At 33.2% G+C, this 19,283-nt stretch overlaps 1 protein-coding gene across 1 annotated transcript in view; it reads left to right on the top strand.

Moving 5' to 3' along the window:
• Dgk (diacyl glycerol kinase 1) overlaps nucleotides 1-9,298 on the top strand; it is a 55,004-nt gene extending 45,706 nt beyond the window's left edge. Inside the window, exons 4-22 of the mRNA XM_077436327.1 lie at nucleotides 295-491; nucleotides 569-730; nucleotides 2,613-2,735; nucleotides 2,816-2,940; nucleotides 3,435-3,511; nucleotides 3,612-3,993; nucleotides 4,200-4,337; nucleotides 4,411-4,648; nucleotides 4,729-4,815; nucleotides 4,892-5,082; nucleotides 5,385-5,480; nucleotides 5,573-5,728; nucleotides 5,812-5,995; nucleotides 6,066-6,134; nucleotides 6,204-6,316; nucleotides 6,391-6,478; nucleotides 8,871-8,944; nucleotides 9,054-9,109; nucleotides 9,187-9,298. Of these exons, the coding sequence (XP_077292453.1) occupies nucleotides 295-491; nucleotides 569-730; nucleotides 2,613-2,735; nucleotides 2,816-2,940; nucleotides 3,435-3,511; nucleotides 3,612-3,993; nucleotides 4,200-4,337; nucleotides 4,411-4,648; nucleotides 4,729-4,815; nucleotides 4,892-5,082; nucleotides 5,385-5,480; nucleotides 5,573-5,728; nucleotides 5,812-5,995; nucleotides 6,066-6,134; nucleotides 6,204-6,316; nucleotides 6,391-6,478; nucleotides 8,871-8,944; nucleotides 9,054-9,109; nucleotides 9,187-9,298 (2,668 nt within the window). The remainder of the gene's footprint in view (nucleotides 1-294; nucleotides 492-568; nucleotides 731-2,612; nucleotides 2,736-2,815; nucleotides 2,941-3,434; nucleotides 3,512-3,611; nucleotides 3,994-4,199; nucleotides 4,338-4,410; nucleotides 4,649-4,728; nucleotides 4,816-4,891; nucleotides 5,083-5,384; nucleotides 5,481-5,572; nucleotides 5,729-5,811; nucleotides 5,996-6,065; nucleotides 6,135-6,203; nucleotides 6,317-6,390; nucleotides 6,479-8,870; nucleotides 8,945-9,053; nucleotides 9,110-9,186) is intronic.
• Nucleotides 9,299-19,283: the final 9,985 nt, after the last annotated feature.

Genomic DNA, 19,283 nt, shown 5'->3' with positions numbered 1-19,283 from the left:
ACTTGAAATTTGCGAGAAAATAGGTAAGGTTGCTAATTTGTTGGAACCGTTTCGATGAAAATTAGATAAATCGGCAAAATCTGATAGGAAACGATCGACCTGGAGTCACAAATCCAAGGTCTGGCCAGCAAAAACCAGTGGGATTTGAACCCGTGACCACTTTGTTCAAAGTATTATATGCTAACCACTAGTCTGTTCTGCTGGATGTATACTTATACACTCACATTTTGCCCATTGCCTAGGTTTACGGAATGAATTATAGTATTGATCAGACTAACATTTGCATTATTTCAGACATCTCTTCTTATCGTTTGTGCGTCGACCTTCAAACGCGGAGACGACTGGTATTTCCCCTGGTGGCGAACCCGAGAAGTCGTCTACGACTCCTCACTCCTCGGGTTTCGTCGGTCGACTCCAGGGTCTCACGGAGCGTTTACACCTGACTCATCATCGCAGCGACTCCTCGGATGCTGTGTCGAGATCCCGAACTGGTATAATATCTTGGTTTGGAAACTTCGCTTGCGATGGTTTCGATTTACGATATCAATGGTCGATATGATCTTCTCAGGAAGCGTTCATCCCGTGTTGACAGTGATGCAGACCAGCTACTCGTGCCAGGATGTGATAGATAGTAAAAAGACAGACTGCAGTCCAAACCATAGTCAAATGTCTAGGAACTCATCGAGGAAGTCCAACAACTCCTTACTAGTTAATAATGGAAAATATGAAGGTAATTTCATTTGTACATGTATTTTGTATATAATACTTGATTATTTTATACAAGCAATTTTCACTATTGGCTCAATCTATGACTCATTCTTAGAAACTTGAGCTATTTTTAAACAAATGGCTCATTCAGCGAATTATAAATATACGACTGATTTTATTATTCGAGGAATTGCTAATTTATTAGAATGAAATTCAAGGAATCGTCGTCTTATAAATATATACATACATACGTAATACGTATATTTGTATTTACGCAATTACACAAGTATGGCTGCGGAAATTTTAATTAACTACGCCCTAAGGCCTAAAATAAACCGTCAAAGCGGTTATATATACACGGCGGCCATTTTGAATTTTGAATTTGTATGGGAAATATATAAATATACTGATTATAATATTTATATCGATGAATAGCCGGTTTGCCCAGCGTCGCTCGATAGATATTTCATAGTGAATAAACAAACAAACATTCATCGTCAATAATAAATAAGTGTGGATGCAGGGGTGGCTCGTTTTTAAGGTTAATTGGGGCACGCCTCGCACACATTTCTCCTAATCAAAAATGAAAATAATTTTTGTGTATTGTTGTGACTCGTCAACAGGCAACAAGTGTTTCTTTATTCCGTTCACCACGTGGTAATCAGAGGCGGTTCGTAATTCAGTTCGGGGCAGTTGCTTATCTGCCGTTATCCCGTGATCTCCAGCTTCAGTTTAAGTCGCTACTGGGTAGATTTATAGATTAAGAATTTATTTTAGTTTAATTTCAATTTACATACTCAGTCTTCAGTTCAATGAATTATATTCTTAAAACTTAAAAACACTATTCAACGGGATAAATATATCTAATTTTACAATGTTATTTATTCAACCTCAATTATATAAAACTATAAATATAAAAAAAAACCTATATGAGAGTTGCCAAATTATTACATAAAATTGTCAATTGATATAATGTGTGAAAATACATAATTTAAACTTTCATGCCCTTTTATAAATTCATATACATTTATAATAGCACGATTCTGTGTGTGTGTCTGTGTGAGATAACGCTTGCCGTACTATAATAGTCGTTTCGATTCGACACACATAAATACACTGCCAACAAAACGTACGAATATAATACGAACATAATAACAGATCAACAAAAAAACTTCTATATATACTGTTTGCTACCAATGTTTTCTCTAGACTAATAAGTATCTAAGCATTTAGCGCCATCTATTGAAAATTTATTTAATTAATTAATTTTTCTATTGGTGTTTTATATTGTTTATTTATATGTAGGTAGGTAGTTTTTGCATTTTTTTTCATATTAAACAATTAAATATTAATATTAAATTAAATATATTTAAAAGTTATTTGAAAAAATACGACTGCGTGCGGATCAAATACAGGACGCCACATTTCTTTTCATTTTTTTTTTAATAAATAGCTTAATACAGAGAAATTTTATATTAATAGAAGTGGCTTTAGGCGTCATATTGTTGTCAAGTGACGATTATCCACAGACAATCCTAAATAATGTTAGCATCAGTCGTATTTGATGCTTGGTGCTCGACGTATGTCCGATAAAAACTTCTCTGTTTGTTTATGGGCAAGCATCGGTAAAAATTGCACAATGCATTCAAAAACACACAATAGAAAACACGGGATAAATTTTTATAGGTAAATTGAAACCGATTGTATTCCATGCGTTGTAGCGTATTTATAGAGACGTACCGCGTAATATTGACAACAATTATTCATTCGTAAGGGCCCTTCTATTATTATTACATTTCTCTGGCTTACTATGCCATAAGTCATGCGATGATATTTTATCGGGCACAACACTAGTTCTACTATAAATACGATAGTAAATAGCTTTTAATGTAATTATATTTCAGATATCAAAAATTTTGTCAGAAAGTCGTCCACATTGGATGTACACACCGTGAGAATATCATTGAAAGACATAGTATGCTATTTATCATTATTAGAAGCTGGAAGACCAGAAGACAAATTGGAATGTATGAACGCATACAATATATTCAAATATCTAATTTTAATGTAAAATATCAAATACATAACAGATGATTTCATTTCGTAGTCATGTTCAGATTGTACGACACGGACGCCAACGGAGTCCTCGACACCAACGAGATGGACTGCATAGTGAACCAAATGATGGCCGTGGCTGAATATCTTGGATGGGACGTATCTGAACTGAGACCGGTATTGTATTATAATGTTAAAACAATAATACTTGAATTCAAATTATTTTGTTTCATTTTAAAAATAAATCATTCTCAAAATTATAAGTATTCTATACACATATCTTATATATGTAGTATAAGATTTAAACTATTAAACCTTATATCCTGTGCCAAAGATAAATTTGTCAATTTTATCTCGAAAACTGGCCCAACAACTTCTAAAAAAAACAAATTTTGTCTAAAAAAATCCATTAAAATAGATGTCAACTTTGGCAAAACTCATTAAGGAGGCTACATTTCTGAGCTCAAATCCCTATGAACTTAAATAATGTTGCCTGACAGCCTTTATCTACTTGCTTTGTTATCAGAGATAAAATTCTAATATTGAAAATAAATGAAAAGCTTAATAAATTAATTAACATGAATTTTAAAAAATGTAAGCTTATCCCCCTTAATCGAGCAAGATATTCCAGATATTTTATTTTAAATAAGTAGACGTTTTGTATATTTTAGATATTAAAGGAAATGATGATCGAAATAGACTATGATGCTGACGGTACAGTTTCACTTGAAGAATGGAAACGAGGAGGGTAATATGACTATTTTAGCTTAAATCTGATATCATAACATACCAACTTGTTTGATATGAATAACAATAGTCTAATATATGCTTCCAAATTATCTTTTCAGCTTAACGACTATTCCGTTGTTGGTTTTGCTCGGACTTGATACAAGTGTTGCCGGAGATGGAGAGCATGCTTGGCGCTTGAAGCACTTCAACAGGCCTGCCTATTGTAACCTTTGCCTGAGTAAGCTTGTCGGCTTGGGTAAAAAGGGACTGTGTTGCATTTTCTGCAAGTACACTGTGCATGAGCGTTGCGTGCAGCGGGCTCCGTCAAACTGCATACAGACGCATGCCGGAGTCAGGAGTGCTGGTCAAGCTGGTGCTGGCACTGGAATAAGACATCACTGGGTAGAGGGAAACTGTCGAGGTCGTTGTGCAAGATGTCGGGCACCTGTTAAAGGCATCAATGGGATATCTGGCATGCGGTGCCGATGGTGTCAAATATTGGTGAGTGTACTCTACAGTAAATTTTACCTCATTTATTACGACACTATGAAGTTGCTAGTGCATGAAGAAGCTAAAATGTACAAAAGAATATCATCAACAATAACGCAGATATATAATACGAGCTTACTACGTGTAAAGATTATGAGTCATTTCAAGTTTGTGGTTCATTATCTCCAGAATTACCTTAGTGAAGGTTTATCTTTCAGGTTCACAACAGGTGTTGCGGTGGAATAAAGAACGAATGCACTTTGGGTACTCATGCTATACATATACTGCCCCCAACTGCTCTCTGTCCTCGTGTTCTAGATCGGCAACGCTCTCTACCTCCCCCAACTCCTTCAGAGGTAAAAATTCAAACATCAACTACTAAAATTGATCTAATGTGTGTAATTCATAATGCTTTTGCATTGCAAACAGGTCAATTGTAGTATGGTGTCATCATATTCCATGCCGCTTACTTCGGCGACGACTTCAGCACTCCGGCCCTCACCGTCAACGTTCCAAGTATGCACCGTACCCCAAGGAAGCTGTCCACTCTTAGTGTTCGTCAATCCGAAGAGTGGTGGAAGACAGGGTGCAAGAATCATGCGAAAATTCCAATATATACTCAATCCGAGACAGGTGCATGATCTCAGCAAAGGTGGTCCAACTCAAGGTTTGAAATAATATGTTTTATATTTTATATTGTATGATATGATATCATATTGGGTTATAAGTTCATTTTAATCTTTTTAGGTCTTTCCATGTTCAAAGACGTTCAAAACTTTAGGGTAATTTGTTGCGGAGGAGACGGAACCGTCGGATGGGTTTTGGAGACTATGGGTAATTTCAATTAGATGACAATGTTCATTATAGAATTTGAGGCACTGATATTATATGAAGGTTATGCTTTTCATAGATAAGATTCAACTAGAGATTCAACCGGCGGTTGGTGTTATCCCGCTAGGTACCGGAAATGACTTGGCTCGTTGTCTCCGTTGGGGTGGAGGATACGAAGGAGAGTCGCTTCACAAAATTCTGGATAGGATTGAAAAATCTAGTGTTGTTATGTTAGATCGGTGGCAGATCGACGTCATAAATGCTGATGCCGTGAGTGAATTTAGATTTACAAAAACATTGTGGCAATTGAATATTTAAACATTTGATTTTTTTAATTAATTGGAACATTTATATGAATGTGAGCCAATTTAGAAGTATTTTCAAACATAAACACTACTGAAAATACTTTTATAAGTAAGTGCCAGTCAAGTTTGATGATAATTAGTTTAGTAATACAATTTAATTTTAAGGTTATGTACGTCGGTTGAAAATATTTCATATATTATTTTCATAGCATCAATTTTCAATACATAAACCTCAGCAAATTGTAAATGAAAACGACTTATTTTCAGAGTGAAGTGCCTTCTACTCCATCAGAGTCATGTCCTGGCATCGCTCCATCCACGGCCCCGTACAACATAATCAACAACTATTTTTCTATCGGTGTAGTAAGTAAAGCTATTATACATTTACAATATGTAACTAATTATGTATATAAATAGTAATTTAATACAGTTTCACATCAACGTAAATTTTAAAGGATGCCGCAATCTGCGTGAAGTTCCACGTGGAGCGTGAGAAAAATCCCAACAAATTCAGCTCACGGATGAAAAACAAACTTTGGTACTTTGAATATGCAACCACGGAACAATTTGCCGCGTCTTGTAAAAATCTTCAAGAACACATCGACATCGTGGTTTGTATTATTATAATATAACACATATATAATATGCATAATTCAAAGTTGTCGCCGACTGATGTCACTCCGTGTACTTGCAGTGTGACGGAGTTTCCATTGACTTATCGAAAGGGTCCAGACTTCAAGGTATTGCACTTCTAAACATTCCTTTTGCACATGGCGGATCAAATCTCTGGGGCGATCCACCTCCGAGGAGACCTCGATCCCGTTCGCGCTCAAGAACCAACGCCGGACAAGAAGTTTGCTTAGCTCAAGCTGTCCAAGGTAATCAAAATCATAATTCACATTATAAATGCGTCTCAATTGATACGTTAATACGTTATTTGTATTTCAGATATCGGAGATAAGATGATAGAAGTCATCGGCTTGGAGAACTGTCTTCATATGGGGCAAGTGAGAACGGGTCAGTATTTCAATATTAACTTTTAGATATATGCGGTAGATTTTTATTTTACTTTGGGGTTCGTTTCAGGTCTGAGATCTTCAGGTCAACGTTTAGCACAATGCAAATCGGTCACGATAATTACTAGAAAAACATTGCCGATGCAAATAGATGGTGAACCGTGGATGCAACCACCATGTCAGGTATTGTTTGCTTTTGTGTTTGGAATATTAGATGTTTGATTTATATTTGATGTGTAATATTTGATGGTTTTCAGATAAATATCACTCACAAAAATCAAGCTCCGATGTTGAATTCCCCGCCGCAGGAACGTAACAAAAGTTTCTTGAGGTTCTTTCCGAGATGTTAGCACAAATCCTACTATTATACTATCAATATCATCATCATCAGGCACTGGTGCCAAATTTTTACGTATTTACGAGAAATTAGAGTAATATATTATTTATTTTATATTATTATTAGAGAAGCTTTTATAATATATATTATTATTATTATTATACCTATGTACGTGTTAAATGACAATTAGTACAATAAATTAAAAAAAGTGTATTATTAAATATATATTATTGAATGTTTTTGTAATCGTGTACAATAAATTTAAATTGTTAATATAGATATTATATAATTCTTAAATCCTGTTAAAGCTGGAGACAAATATGTATATGTATAAAAGTCAATTTATTGTTGTTTGGGATGAATCGAGGTCGTTGCGATGATTTTGTTACTAACAGGTCAGTTTCTATTACCTAGTAAATGAAAGCGTATGTTAAATCGAACCCAAGCCATGGGCTGATGTAGCGAAGAAATATTCATTGGAGAGTTAAGGTCTGTTCATACCTATCCAGCACGACGCGTATCCTGCAGGTGTCATGCAAGTGCGGATAGTATTCTTTGGTACATTCTATATGGACGCGCATGAATGCGTAAATGCGCATGCGCGAATGGAGTATGAATACGTCCATATAATGTACCAAAGAATACTATCCGCACTTGCATGACACCTGCAGGATACGGGTCGTGCTGGATAGGTATGAGCAGACCTTTATATGTAGTCAAATTGGTAAAAAGTTACTCATTTTAAATATTAGAATATTGTATTAATTTGCTATTTGCTAATAAATACACTACTTATTTGATGAAGAGTAAAAATCTATCGAGACGATCTCGAGCTTAAAATATTTTGAATTACATATGTTACATATGTACATATTTTGGAATATCCCATACAACTTTTTGACATTGTTTATACGCTTGTCTGAACTTGCAGGAAGTTTATATTACATATGATATATTATACGATCACAATTGAAACCGTTTTTGAATGTTGTGTGAGTTTTAAGCGTACGCATCAGAGTCCCTAAGAAAAAAAATTAAAATGGTCCACAAATCTAGTCAATTAAATTATTAAAAAGATAAAAATAAAGTAAACCACTTTTTCTACCTTTGCGATGAGTATTTTCATCATATTCCTGACTAACACCAAAACGACGAAACGATTTCGAGCAGTAGGTTTTTTGCAAATGCATATTGTTCTATAAAACATTGGCACCGACTTTACCGGGAGCAAACCGCATCTTACATTATTCAAATTTTTGTCAGTGAACATATTATGAAATGAGTCTATTTCACGAGTCGAATCAACGCAAAATCAATTCGTGAAATAGTTCTGGTCATATATTTTAAAATAAATCTTTTAGTTATTCGCTTATAGGATATGTGTTAAGGTTTGTTTTAATTTGGTGCGATGTTGGGTCGCAGTCAGAGAAATGTAATATTAATAGAAGTGGCTTTGGGTGTTCTTTTGTTGTCAAGTGACATTCTGTCCACGGACAGATCTAAATAATTTAGCATCAGTCGTATATGACGCATGGTGCTCGACGTATGTCCGATAAAAACTTGTCTGTTCGTTTATATTACTCGCAAGATGGGCAAGCATCGGTAAAAATTGCACATTACATTCAAAAACACACAATAAACAACATGGGATACATTTTTATAAGTAAATTGATCCGATTGTATTCCGTGCGATGTAGCGTATTTATAGATACGTACCGCGTAAAATTGACAACAATTATTTATTCGTAAGGGCCCCTCTATTCTTATTACATCTCTCTGGTCGCAGTATGCCATAATATTCACCAGAAATGCCGTGTGCCTGAATGTTCACAGTGGAAAAAAATGGTTATAGTTTTAAAAAAATGCTCCAGTAACGCTAGAAGGTTTATGGCGCAGTGATGCGGATTATCATCTTACTAAATAGAAACAAACCTTTACATTTACAGTCATCAAAAGCAATTGCTAACCTTTATGTAGGTAGATAGTAGCATGCTATATTTTTCATATATCAAATTCGCATACAAAATCTACTTATATAAACAAGTTCAATAACAGTTTTTTTTGTCATGAACTCAACAATTTTGTAAACAATTCAAACTTTTCTTGACTCGACGCTTATAGCTCTGTTCATACCTATCCAGCACGACCTGTATCCTGCAGGTGTCATGCAAGTGCGGATAGTATTCTTTGGTATATTCTATATGGACGCGCATGAATGCGTAAATGCGCATGCGCGAATGGAGTATGAATACGTCCATATAATGTACCAAAGAATACTATCCGCACTTGCATGACACCTGCAGGTTACGGGTCGTGCTGGATAGGTATGAACAGACCTTATACAGTTTAATTAATTTATTTGTTGACTCAACATTTACAATGACATAATCATTTTATAAGCTTTAAAGGCCGCAGTTAAGGACTGTAAAAATACCGGAATTTCCGATACCGGTATTATCGATAATTCATTTTTAGTAAGAAATCGAAAAGGTTTGCGAACTTAGACATATGTTGAAACTGTTGCCGAGCATTGTATTTAACGATATGTATCGTAAAACAGTAGTAATTAATACAATTTTACAGACGTGTGGCGTTATAAAACAAAAAGAGATAGAAAACAATAACTCGCTCAATATCGCGTATGCAAAATATATACACATCGATCGTTTTCGACAAATAAAATATACCAAAATCGATACTATCGGTATTACCAAAGGCTTATTCTCGGTCAAATACTGATACTACCGGTATCAGTATCTTCGATACTGCAATCCCTAGCCGCAGTTCTGCTCATGAGAGCTGTATATGACTCTTGGATTGCAGATTGAGTACGATTTCGTGAAATATACTGTTTTTGATCTAAAAAAAAATGCGATTTGTTCCCGTAGGTGATGTTGCTGATCAGGTGCAGCTTTAAAAGAAAAAAATATGTCTTGTTAGTTTATGTCTAATGTGATATACATACTATGTGCGTAGACATAAAGTACGAAAAAAATATAATGTCCAATGTTAAATTCGTCCGCTGTTTATAGCCATTTGTTCTTTTTTAAACAAAAACGCTTTGATATTGTGTCTTAGAATTCTAGCGTATAGCGGGATACATAATATTTATATTATATATATATGATGTAAAATGAACGTTAGGGATTGTATATATTTTTGACGTTTAAATTAAAAGAAAATGGAAATAAAGAGTCCGCATTATTATTTTATACATATTATATTATAATTGATGTATATTTGATAATAGCGTTCAGTGACATATAATATATATGTATATATATATATATATTGAAAATGTGGTTGACTATATGTTAGAAGAAAAAATAAATGTATAGTACTCTATTTATTATGTAACAAGATATTATTATTATATATAAATAAAAAGAATACAATATTGTTAATCGTCATTACACACTACACTACACTACAGAAAAGCATATCACTTTAAACATTTTTTAATACTCTCTCTTTCTCACACTCTCTCTCTCTTTAAAGTCTTTTTTTTATATACATAAATGTATTGAAATTTAGCAATACCGCAAAAATAGTAAAACACTCACTACTAGTTGATTTTATACGTTTTAAATAGCAGAGAAAAATTTCTAAAACAAAAGTCTGAAGATCGCTAAATACATAGTTTATCATAGTTTAAACACCACACACATAATATGTAATGTATATTGTATATATAATTATTAATTTTAATTAAGGGCAATGTGCGTATGCGGTGAATGTGCATAATCTATGTACATGTATAGATATATAACTATAATAGTAGATATGACCGGCATTAACCGGGTAAAAGTATATATATACATGTACATGTAATAACACGTTGCTAAGGTCAAAAATTATATAAACAGTGACCATTATCTTAAGCAATTCGAATTATAATAAAGCGTTTTTAACAAATTTTGGATTATGGTATGCCGGGCACTACAGTCAAATAATTGAACTATTTTAATAGCTCTCCAGAATCCATTAGTATACGTATATTTTAGGCTTAAAATGAGCTGTGGTAGATAAACCATGAACAAAAAGTTTTCTATATTTAGAGGTTTTATCTCATGTCTGACTATTCTGACAGAGATTGGCCTTCATGCTCCGGAGAGTTTGATCTGGACTCACCATCGTACCCTCTTTTATATTCTTCTGGCAATAACTGTGGCACTGGATGGCGCCATTGACATTTGTCATATCTCTTTTCATTCGCTGCACCGCTTCCTCGGTTACGGGGGTCGCGAACAACTAGAGCAGTTAATAGTTGACAATTTCAATTGTTAATTGTTGACTTGGCTGTTATATTTTTATTTATTGTAAGAATTTTTAATGTCATATTTTTTTCTTCTTCTGTAATTCATGTATTCTGTCTTTTGTTCTTAATCTGTTTAGCAAACTCGTCGCTTTGGAGCAATCTGTGTATGATTAATTGATATAAAATAAAATATAACTAGTCGGTGTCGCCGAGCATTTCCGAGCTTTGCTCGGTGAATGATTTTCCTTTGGTTTTCGTTTTTTATTTGATAAAATTTGGAAAATAAGCCTTCAAAGAGTTTTAAATCCTTCTAAATCAATTCTCTATTACTATTAATCACTCTCTTATTATTAAAATCAAACCAACAAACAGACAAACCCATTTGCCTGAGTGTTTTTGTATGGGAGCCTTTCAACCCTGGACTCCAAGCTCTTTAAAAACACATCTAAGGTCTAATTAAGGGCACCGTAAAATAGTATACATCAAATTTGGCCGTTCCATATTGAAAACTATTGAATTGTACAGCAGAAAGTACATTTGCACGGCGTTGCCCGGGAGTTTTTGTACGTGAGCCTCTAAAACTGCAACTCTATTATGCAATATTAGTGTATACGCACATTGTCAATAATAAATCAGTATTTTAAAACATTGCGAACAGGTCGAATGTACACATATACATAGTTCACCATTGTTAGTGTCCGTCCAGAGTCCGCGAGTATCTGATGTAACAAAACGCATATTATTTACACGCAGTAACATTCTATCCATGTTTATTACTTAGGCGATTGAGGCTTTACATATGTAATACGTTATGAGAGTGTATATATTATATTATAACATACTTACTTATAATTGCGTATGAACTGATGATGGAGTCGCGCTGAGCTTTCATAATTTGACAAGTCAATCGTAAATGCGACTCTATAAAGTGCATACTCTATACGCAAACACACACTGTTGTAATTGTAATGAATATTTAGATGTTGTAAATGTTTGTAGCCAATATTTGGCTTTGTTTATTTATATATAAATAGTGTAAAAACGCATTGAATCATTCGAAACGTTCAATATTTTTAATACTTCCACTTTTTATTTGAAATACAAAAATATTGAATTCACCATATCTTTGAACGTGTAATAGACAAGAAATAAACAAACATATTCATTCATTATGCTTAAAGTAAAGCAAAACTTATGTAAGTTGTTGAACGTTCAGAAAGGTGGGTATTTACAGAGAGATTTTAGTTTATCACAGTTTTTCTCGATTTAATTTCTAAACATCTTGTTTAAATAAGTAATAAGATTATGCATAAATAACTGGTTCATTGTATAACAATATTTTGAGCCGTTGAAAGACTATCACTATCAACTAGGATCACCCTACAGATTGTATTGTGTTGTGAACCCTTATAAATATGTCGGCAAGTTGCTACGACAGACGAATTGCTGGAAACTTGTTTGCCGATTTGTCTGTAGATAAATCTCCACGTAAATGCTCATCTTAAGTGCATTCCCAACGTATATGCAAAGTAAGTAACTCTAACTGAGTTAAAACTGTAGGCCGTTTAGAACAGGTAGTTGATTAATACATAGTTAATTTTATATTTTATTATTACTTAATAAAATATAAATAGTTTGTGATCTTGTACTACTACATACACCAAAAAAAAATGTTATATTATATATGAAAATATTATTAAAAAATTTCATATACACATATGTAATGCATTCGCAAATTATTCCGTTTGTATCACATATGTATATATGTATATATATTTATTATTTATATATTACATATATATACATGGAGTGCTTTTCAACGTGTAGCTTCAAATTGTATGTTCACATTGTTTGTCGTAGAGGATGAATATAAAAAAAAAAGAAAAAAATGACGGTTCGCTGTGATTATACACAAAAATATATTTATTTGTAAATACATGTGTATTTTGAAGATTCAAAATACATAAATGTGTATTTTAAAATAATGATACCTCTCGAAAATAAACATATACATATATATATATTGAAACTTTGTAGTTTTTTTACCCGTCGTTGACTTCCGAATAAGAAAACCGATTACATTTGAAGTGTGTCTTCCAATTGTAATATATTTTGACTAGTTGGAAATATATTCCATCTAACTTGATACCAACTAGCGTTATAGCTGAAGTGTATTTTCAGCTGTGATATTTTTTTATTTTTTATTTTTTATTACAATCAATATACACTCGTCATTACAGATCGCTCCAATGCGACGAGTGTACGAGAACGGTCAGAAAACGTATACAGTACGTTCAATAAACATCGAATACAATAATGAATCAAGTACAGAAATAATAATCATAGATACATATTGATTATTTTTAGATTATTATTACAATTTTTATACACATAATACACACGAAATTATAGAGACATCTATAGATTTCAGATTTCTGTGCGTAATTTCTACAAATTATACACACAGATTTGTGTGACAACAGGAAATTATCTATTACCAATTTTCAGGAATCGTTTCAACAATGATCAGATAAAATTGGCAAACTCTGATAGAGAAAAGATTTGGTGAGTCGAATGCAGCAGTTTGGTGAGTCGAATCATCGATCGCAATGGTGCTAAATATATACGCTACCATTAAGCCAAACTGCTGGTATATATGTATATTTTGAATAGTTGGAATACATTCCATCTAACACACGTAAGTTGATTCATATGGCGAATTACATTTCAACTGGTCAAAATATATTACAACTGAAAGTACAGTTCAACTATAAGTACCAGGTTAGGTTTTCGTGAAAACGTCACTCGGCTAGTAAATTGAGTTAGAAAGTCACATTTTTATTTGGAACACATTTTTAGAGTTATCGTAATACGGTACTCATTACCTTTATTCGTAATACCTAGCAAATATTAACGCATTATTCAATTTTAAAGCATTAATAAAACATCAGAGCTGTCAAAACTCAACTGTTATATTATAACTGGCGCTGTGCTGTAATATAAAATATAAAATAGTATTAACAGTGGGTATTAACTGTCTCAATATAAAATAGTATTAAGAGGGCTGTACACCCGAAACCTTAATTTTGTTACCGTTCCTTTCTTCGATATATATATTGAGTGTATGTATATATTGACTGAATGCGACAATATATATCAATATATATATATTGAGTGAATGCGACAGTTGCGCTTCGACCAGATAAAACGTATTTTGAATTGACAAAATCGAGGTTTCGTATTCTCCTATTTTCTCCTCCAAAACTGGTCCAATTTAAAAAAAAAATTCATCATCGGTATGAGAAAGATACTTTCTGTGCATCTATCGGTGTATTTTTTTTTAAATCGACCGTTAAATAAGCACGCTGGACTCGTTTCGTGGGTGTAAAAAAGAGGCGATTTTATAGATGTTTGGCGGCTCCTAGCTCATATAAAAAATAATTAATCAAAAAAATAAAACGATAGATGCACCCCAATGGTGGATATCCATGGCATATTAAAAAATAATTTCTCTAGTGCCATAATTGAGGAAGGGAGAAGTATAGTACGTTTGTATGGACAAGGCGCTGCTGTCCAGCCCTCTTAACAGTGGGAAAAAATCTCATGTGAAAATACATACTTTTGACTTTTGATTTGAACTGGACGACTACTTAGAGAGATTTGAAAGCTAAAAAGTACTACAAATGAAAGATAAATTCCCTGACTATAGATTCCAATATTCATTTTGAATAGGAAATTGACAGATTTTGAGACATTGACCGAACAACACCAAGATATAGAAAAATCGCGCGATTTAAAAAACACATACATATATCTCCGAATCTCGAGGCAATCAACATTTTTTATTACCAGATTCGTGTTTACTGGGCATAGATCTATAAGAAAAGTCATATCTCGTCTCTGAACCATTTTTCGTGTCGAACAGTGTTATTGAAAGTATATTAGCGATATTATTTACTAGTTGAACTGTATTCGAATATTAATGACCTAAAACGCTAGTTGAAATATTTTACAACTGAAAATACACTTTGACTGTAACATATACATACGGTAATTATTCCGCAAAAAGCGATCTCGTGCAAATCACTAAAATCTCGATCACGGAACATCTGGCACCCAAAAACGTCATCAATCGCGCGAAATATTGTACTAACGAGAACTCGAGTGCTAGATGTTCCGTGATAGAGATTTTAGTGACTTGCGGGAGATCGCTTTTTGCCGAATAATCCGTTTACCATACATACATATGTATGTAAATATAAGGTAATCATATTTTTTCACAAAAATACGAATAAAAGTATTAGTTTTCAACTACTATTTAAAACTAATGTTGTGCCCGTTGATTTCGAAAAGCAATTGATACACGAATTCAAATAAAGTTATATGTTATATATAAATATAATGTAAGGTAATATATAGGCACGCGCCCGTATTAATAGTAAAATGTTGAGTGCGCGCATTACACGCTCACCGATCCAACCTGTTCACCCGTTCGAAATGATGAATTAATGTGTGTGTGTGTTTGTGGATATGTTTATGTGTGTACGCTCCCACGCAGTGCATCTGAGTGCAGCGCAGTCAGGTGCTTAATATCAGGAGCACATGTAAGACGCTCTACATACCCCCCCTCCCACTTCCCCCGCTACCCCACTTCCCCAAGTCTCCTTAACAAGATTGGTCGTCACGCCACATCAGCGGATGCTTATAGTGCATCCATTGGTCAAAATGTATCGTCATTGCTCTAATTGGTCAAATGTTTTAGTCCACGTGGACCACTTCACGCTTTTTGGTTGTGCGCATCATTCGCATTTATTTTATTAAATATCTCTAGACACAACATATATATTTTTTGAAATCTCCATACTGGTCGACGCGTCCACCACCACAAACATACATAGATAGCATCCGTTTTTATATATATTATTATTTAGTGCCAGTTTTAGGGGGGGGTCGGGCCTCGCCCCAGGGCGCCAAGTAAGTTAGGGCGCCGCTTTATGCGCCGAAAGCGCTTTAAAATTTAAATTTAGAGCACCAAAAGCCATATAAAGTTTTAGATTAGAGCGCCAAAGGCGAATTTTTGTCTAAGGGTGTTTAGAAAAAATTGCCCGAGGGCGCCATTGGGTGTAAGGCCGGCACTGTTATTATTTCAAATATCAACGCTTTGACCTCTGGATCTACATATTTCTAAATAAGTTTACAATAAGTTGTGAGTGGTTGAAGTAATCGGCATTTGAAATTTCAAACATGATAGACAGTTCTGTCAAAATTGATAATATGTAAATACATATTGTCTAGCTATTTTAATCCATTAATACAATGGTTGAACGCTTTTATTTTGTTATGTAGTCATGGCGTATACTATGACAACACCCATTAGTGAATTGAAAATTTGGTAAAACCCATCTAAATCATCACTTTATATAAACGGCTGGGCTACCATGAAAGGCTCACAAGAAATACATTTAAACTTTGCTTTCGACGCAATATACAAACCATTTTTGTATCTTCATGAAGTGCTAGAGCGTCGCAAATATTCAATATCAACAAAAACAAGATCAGACCAAAAAATAAATCAATATTGCTATATGTAATGCTACATGTTGTTATTTCAGTATATAACTCTCGTGATGTCATTCTGAAATATTTAGCAGTCAAAGATTGGTCCACGATCACGAAAGTGTGTTATTGTATGTCTTATGCAATTGCAACGATACTGGCAATTTCAACGTGGTTTATCGACATGCTTTATAATTATAAACCTACAATAGAATTGATTCAAAAAATTAATCTACTCAATATTAAATCAAATCGCAAAGTTTACGCTCTAAATATGGTCTTACATACGTTGTCGTGCTTTTTGATTATTTTTATATTAACAGATAATCTGTTGAGTGGTGTTAAATTTGGATATTTTTACTACTTGTATTTGATGTATTTAAAAGTTGACATAGCACTGATAAGATTTTTAATGATTACTATCATAATACTATATCAAATGAAAATCCTAAACGAACAGCTGTGTTACAAATACAGTATAAAGCTAAAAACTAAAATACAAAATACTAAACATAGTCATAGTCAAGATGACTTTGGAAATATCTGTATCAAATCAATACATAAAGAATTTTTAAAATTGGCCGATGTTATGGATAGCGTACATTCATTATACAAACACCAAGTAAGTTTTGTTTTATGATATTTAAAGCATTCACCGCCATATATTAAAGTTTTTGTGATTAAACAGGTGTTATTATCACTTATGAATTCGTTCATGGCCGTCCTTACTATTGGCAATGCTCTCATTTTAAATATTCCCAAGAAAGTAGGTTGATACTTTTATCATTCAAACGTTGAAAATAAGCCCAAATGTAAAATCAAATGCTTTTAATTTACCTCAGATGTATTGTAAATTAGTCTTCATAACATCATGGTGCATTCACGACGTGTTTTTCATGATTTTGGTGACAACTATATGTGAATATTTAAAGCATGAGTCACACTTGACCGAAGTGATACTAATCAAATCTACACTTTTGCATGCAGGTATATATTTTGTTCATTTTTAATCAGATACCAGTAAGTACTATATGAAACATGATGTTATTTTTTAATGTTTTTTGCAGACGATGTGCAACACAAGGATGCTAAATTATTTTTGAATTATTTGCAACTTGGGAAATTTTCAATAACAGTATATAACTTTTTGACTTTGGACTATTCGTTCTTATTTGAATTCATCGCAGCTATTGCATCATACTCAATTATCTTATTGCAGTTTTCTTAAAGATTCAAGTTTAAATAAATCAAGTTTGGTTTGAAGTTAAGTATGATATTTTTAAGCATTAGTGTATGAATTGGTGTATGTATGTACATATATATGTACATATACAGACTTGGAAAAAAGTCTGAAGCATCCCTGAAAATCTCTCAAAATTTTTAAATAAACGGAATTTTAAATAAAATAAGGATTGGGATTAATTAAAAATGCATTAGATAGATTATATTTAATATGTTGTGGGTCCTCCTTTGGCAAGGCTCACTGCAAGGACCTTTTTAGGCATGCTTTCAACATAGTGTTGTTGGTACATGGATGAGGGGATTTTGGCCCATTCTTCATTTATTTTATTTATTAAATCAATTTTTGATGAGCATTCATGTTCACTTATGTTCTTTTTCATAATTGACCATAAATACTCTATCGGATTAAGGTCTGGTGACTGTGCAGGCCAGTCCAAAAGATCAAATCCCTTCATCCTGAACTAACCCTTTATTTTACTTTATTTACTAACCCGATTTTGTAAAATGTTTAATTTGATTTGTTAAATGTTCAATTTGATTTGTAAAATGTTCAATTTGTAGTGTAAAACATGTATAACAATACGATAAATCTTCGCTATTGATAGACACTGGTTTTTTTTTATTATTTGCACTATTCGACAAATGACGACTTTTTTTGGTCCAGAGACGAGATCTATTGATAACTGGCTTACCTCGATAAAATAAACGAATTTTTGTTATTAATCCACAAGAATAGTCAAAATATGATTTTTCTTAGTGGAATTTTATTTAATTCTCATATAAAGATAATTTAATATATTATACTTATATTAATTCAATTCAGATTCGTGTAAATACGAGTAAATACTAGTACGAGCTTTTTGCTCGCAATTTTACCGATTTAAAATTCAGCACACTTCCAATTAACCCTTTTAAACGAAAACAAAAAATAGTGTGGCCAGAACACTATCCCAATAAACATGTTTCAATAGAAAAACTCAATATAAAATAGTATTAACAGTGGGAAAAAATCCCAAGTGAAAATACGTACTTTTGACTTTTGATTTAAACTGGACGACTACTTAGAGATATTTGAAAGCTAAAAAGTACTACAAATGAAAGATAAAATACCCGACTATAGATTTCAATATTCATTTTGAACAGGAAATTGACAGATTTTGAGACATCGACCGAACAACACCAAGATAGAGAAAAATCGCGCGATTTAAAAAACATATATACATATCTCCGAATCTCAAGCCAATCAACATTTTTTATTACCAGATTCGTGTTTGCTGGGCATAGATCTATAAGAAAAGTCATATCTCGTCTCTGAACCATTTTTCGTGTCAAACAGTATTGTTACAAAATACATATGTATAGCAAAATGAACTTTTAAACCAGAAAATACTAGGGGAAAAGGATGAACAAATATTATTAAAATAAATTGAAAAAAAACTACAATACAGTTACATATACATGGTATGAGGTATTCATCATCATTTTACCAGCACTTAGTTTCGCCCACTTAACTTTTTCAGCAAGTGCTAAAACACACACACACACACACATACAACATTGTTTTTCCTTTCCATTTTCGAAGATATATTCTTTTTCTTTAACTTTTACACATCTATTCGTAACGTAACGCTAGGTTTTTAATTGATAACGGGTATTTTTGCACGTACGGTTGCGTGACGACAGTTTGGTCGGAGGCTTTTCTCTTCGACAATCGGTCTCTAAACATTAAAACGATCAAACATCATACGACAATGTCG

This window comes from Arctopsyche grandis, chromosome 8 (assembly GCF_051622035.1).
Source record: "Arctopsyche grandis isolate Sample6627 chromosome 8, ASM5162203v2, whole genome shotgun sequence".
Taxonomy (NCBI): Eukaryota; Metazoa; Arthropoda; class Insecta; order Trichoptera; family Hydropsychidae; genus Arctopsyche; species Arctopsyche grandis.
The sequence above is the reverse complement of the archived record's forward strand: the minus strand, read 5'-3'. Positions and strand labels throughout refer to the sequence as shown.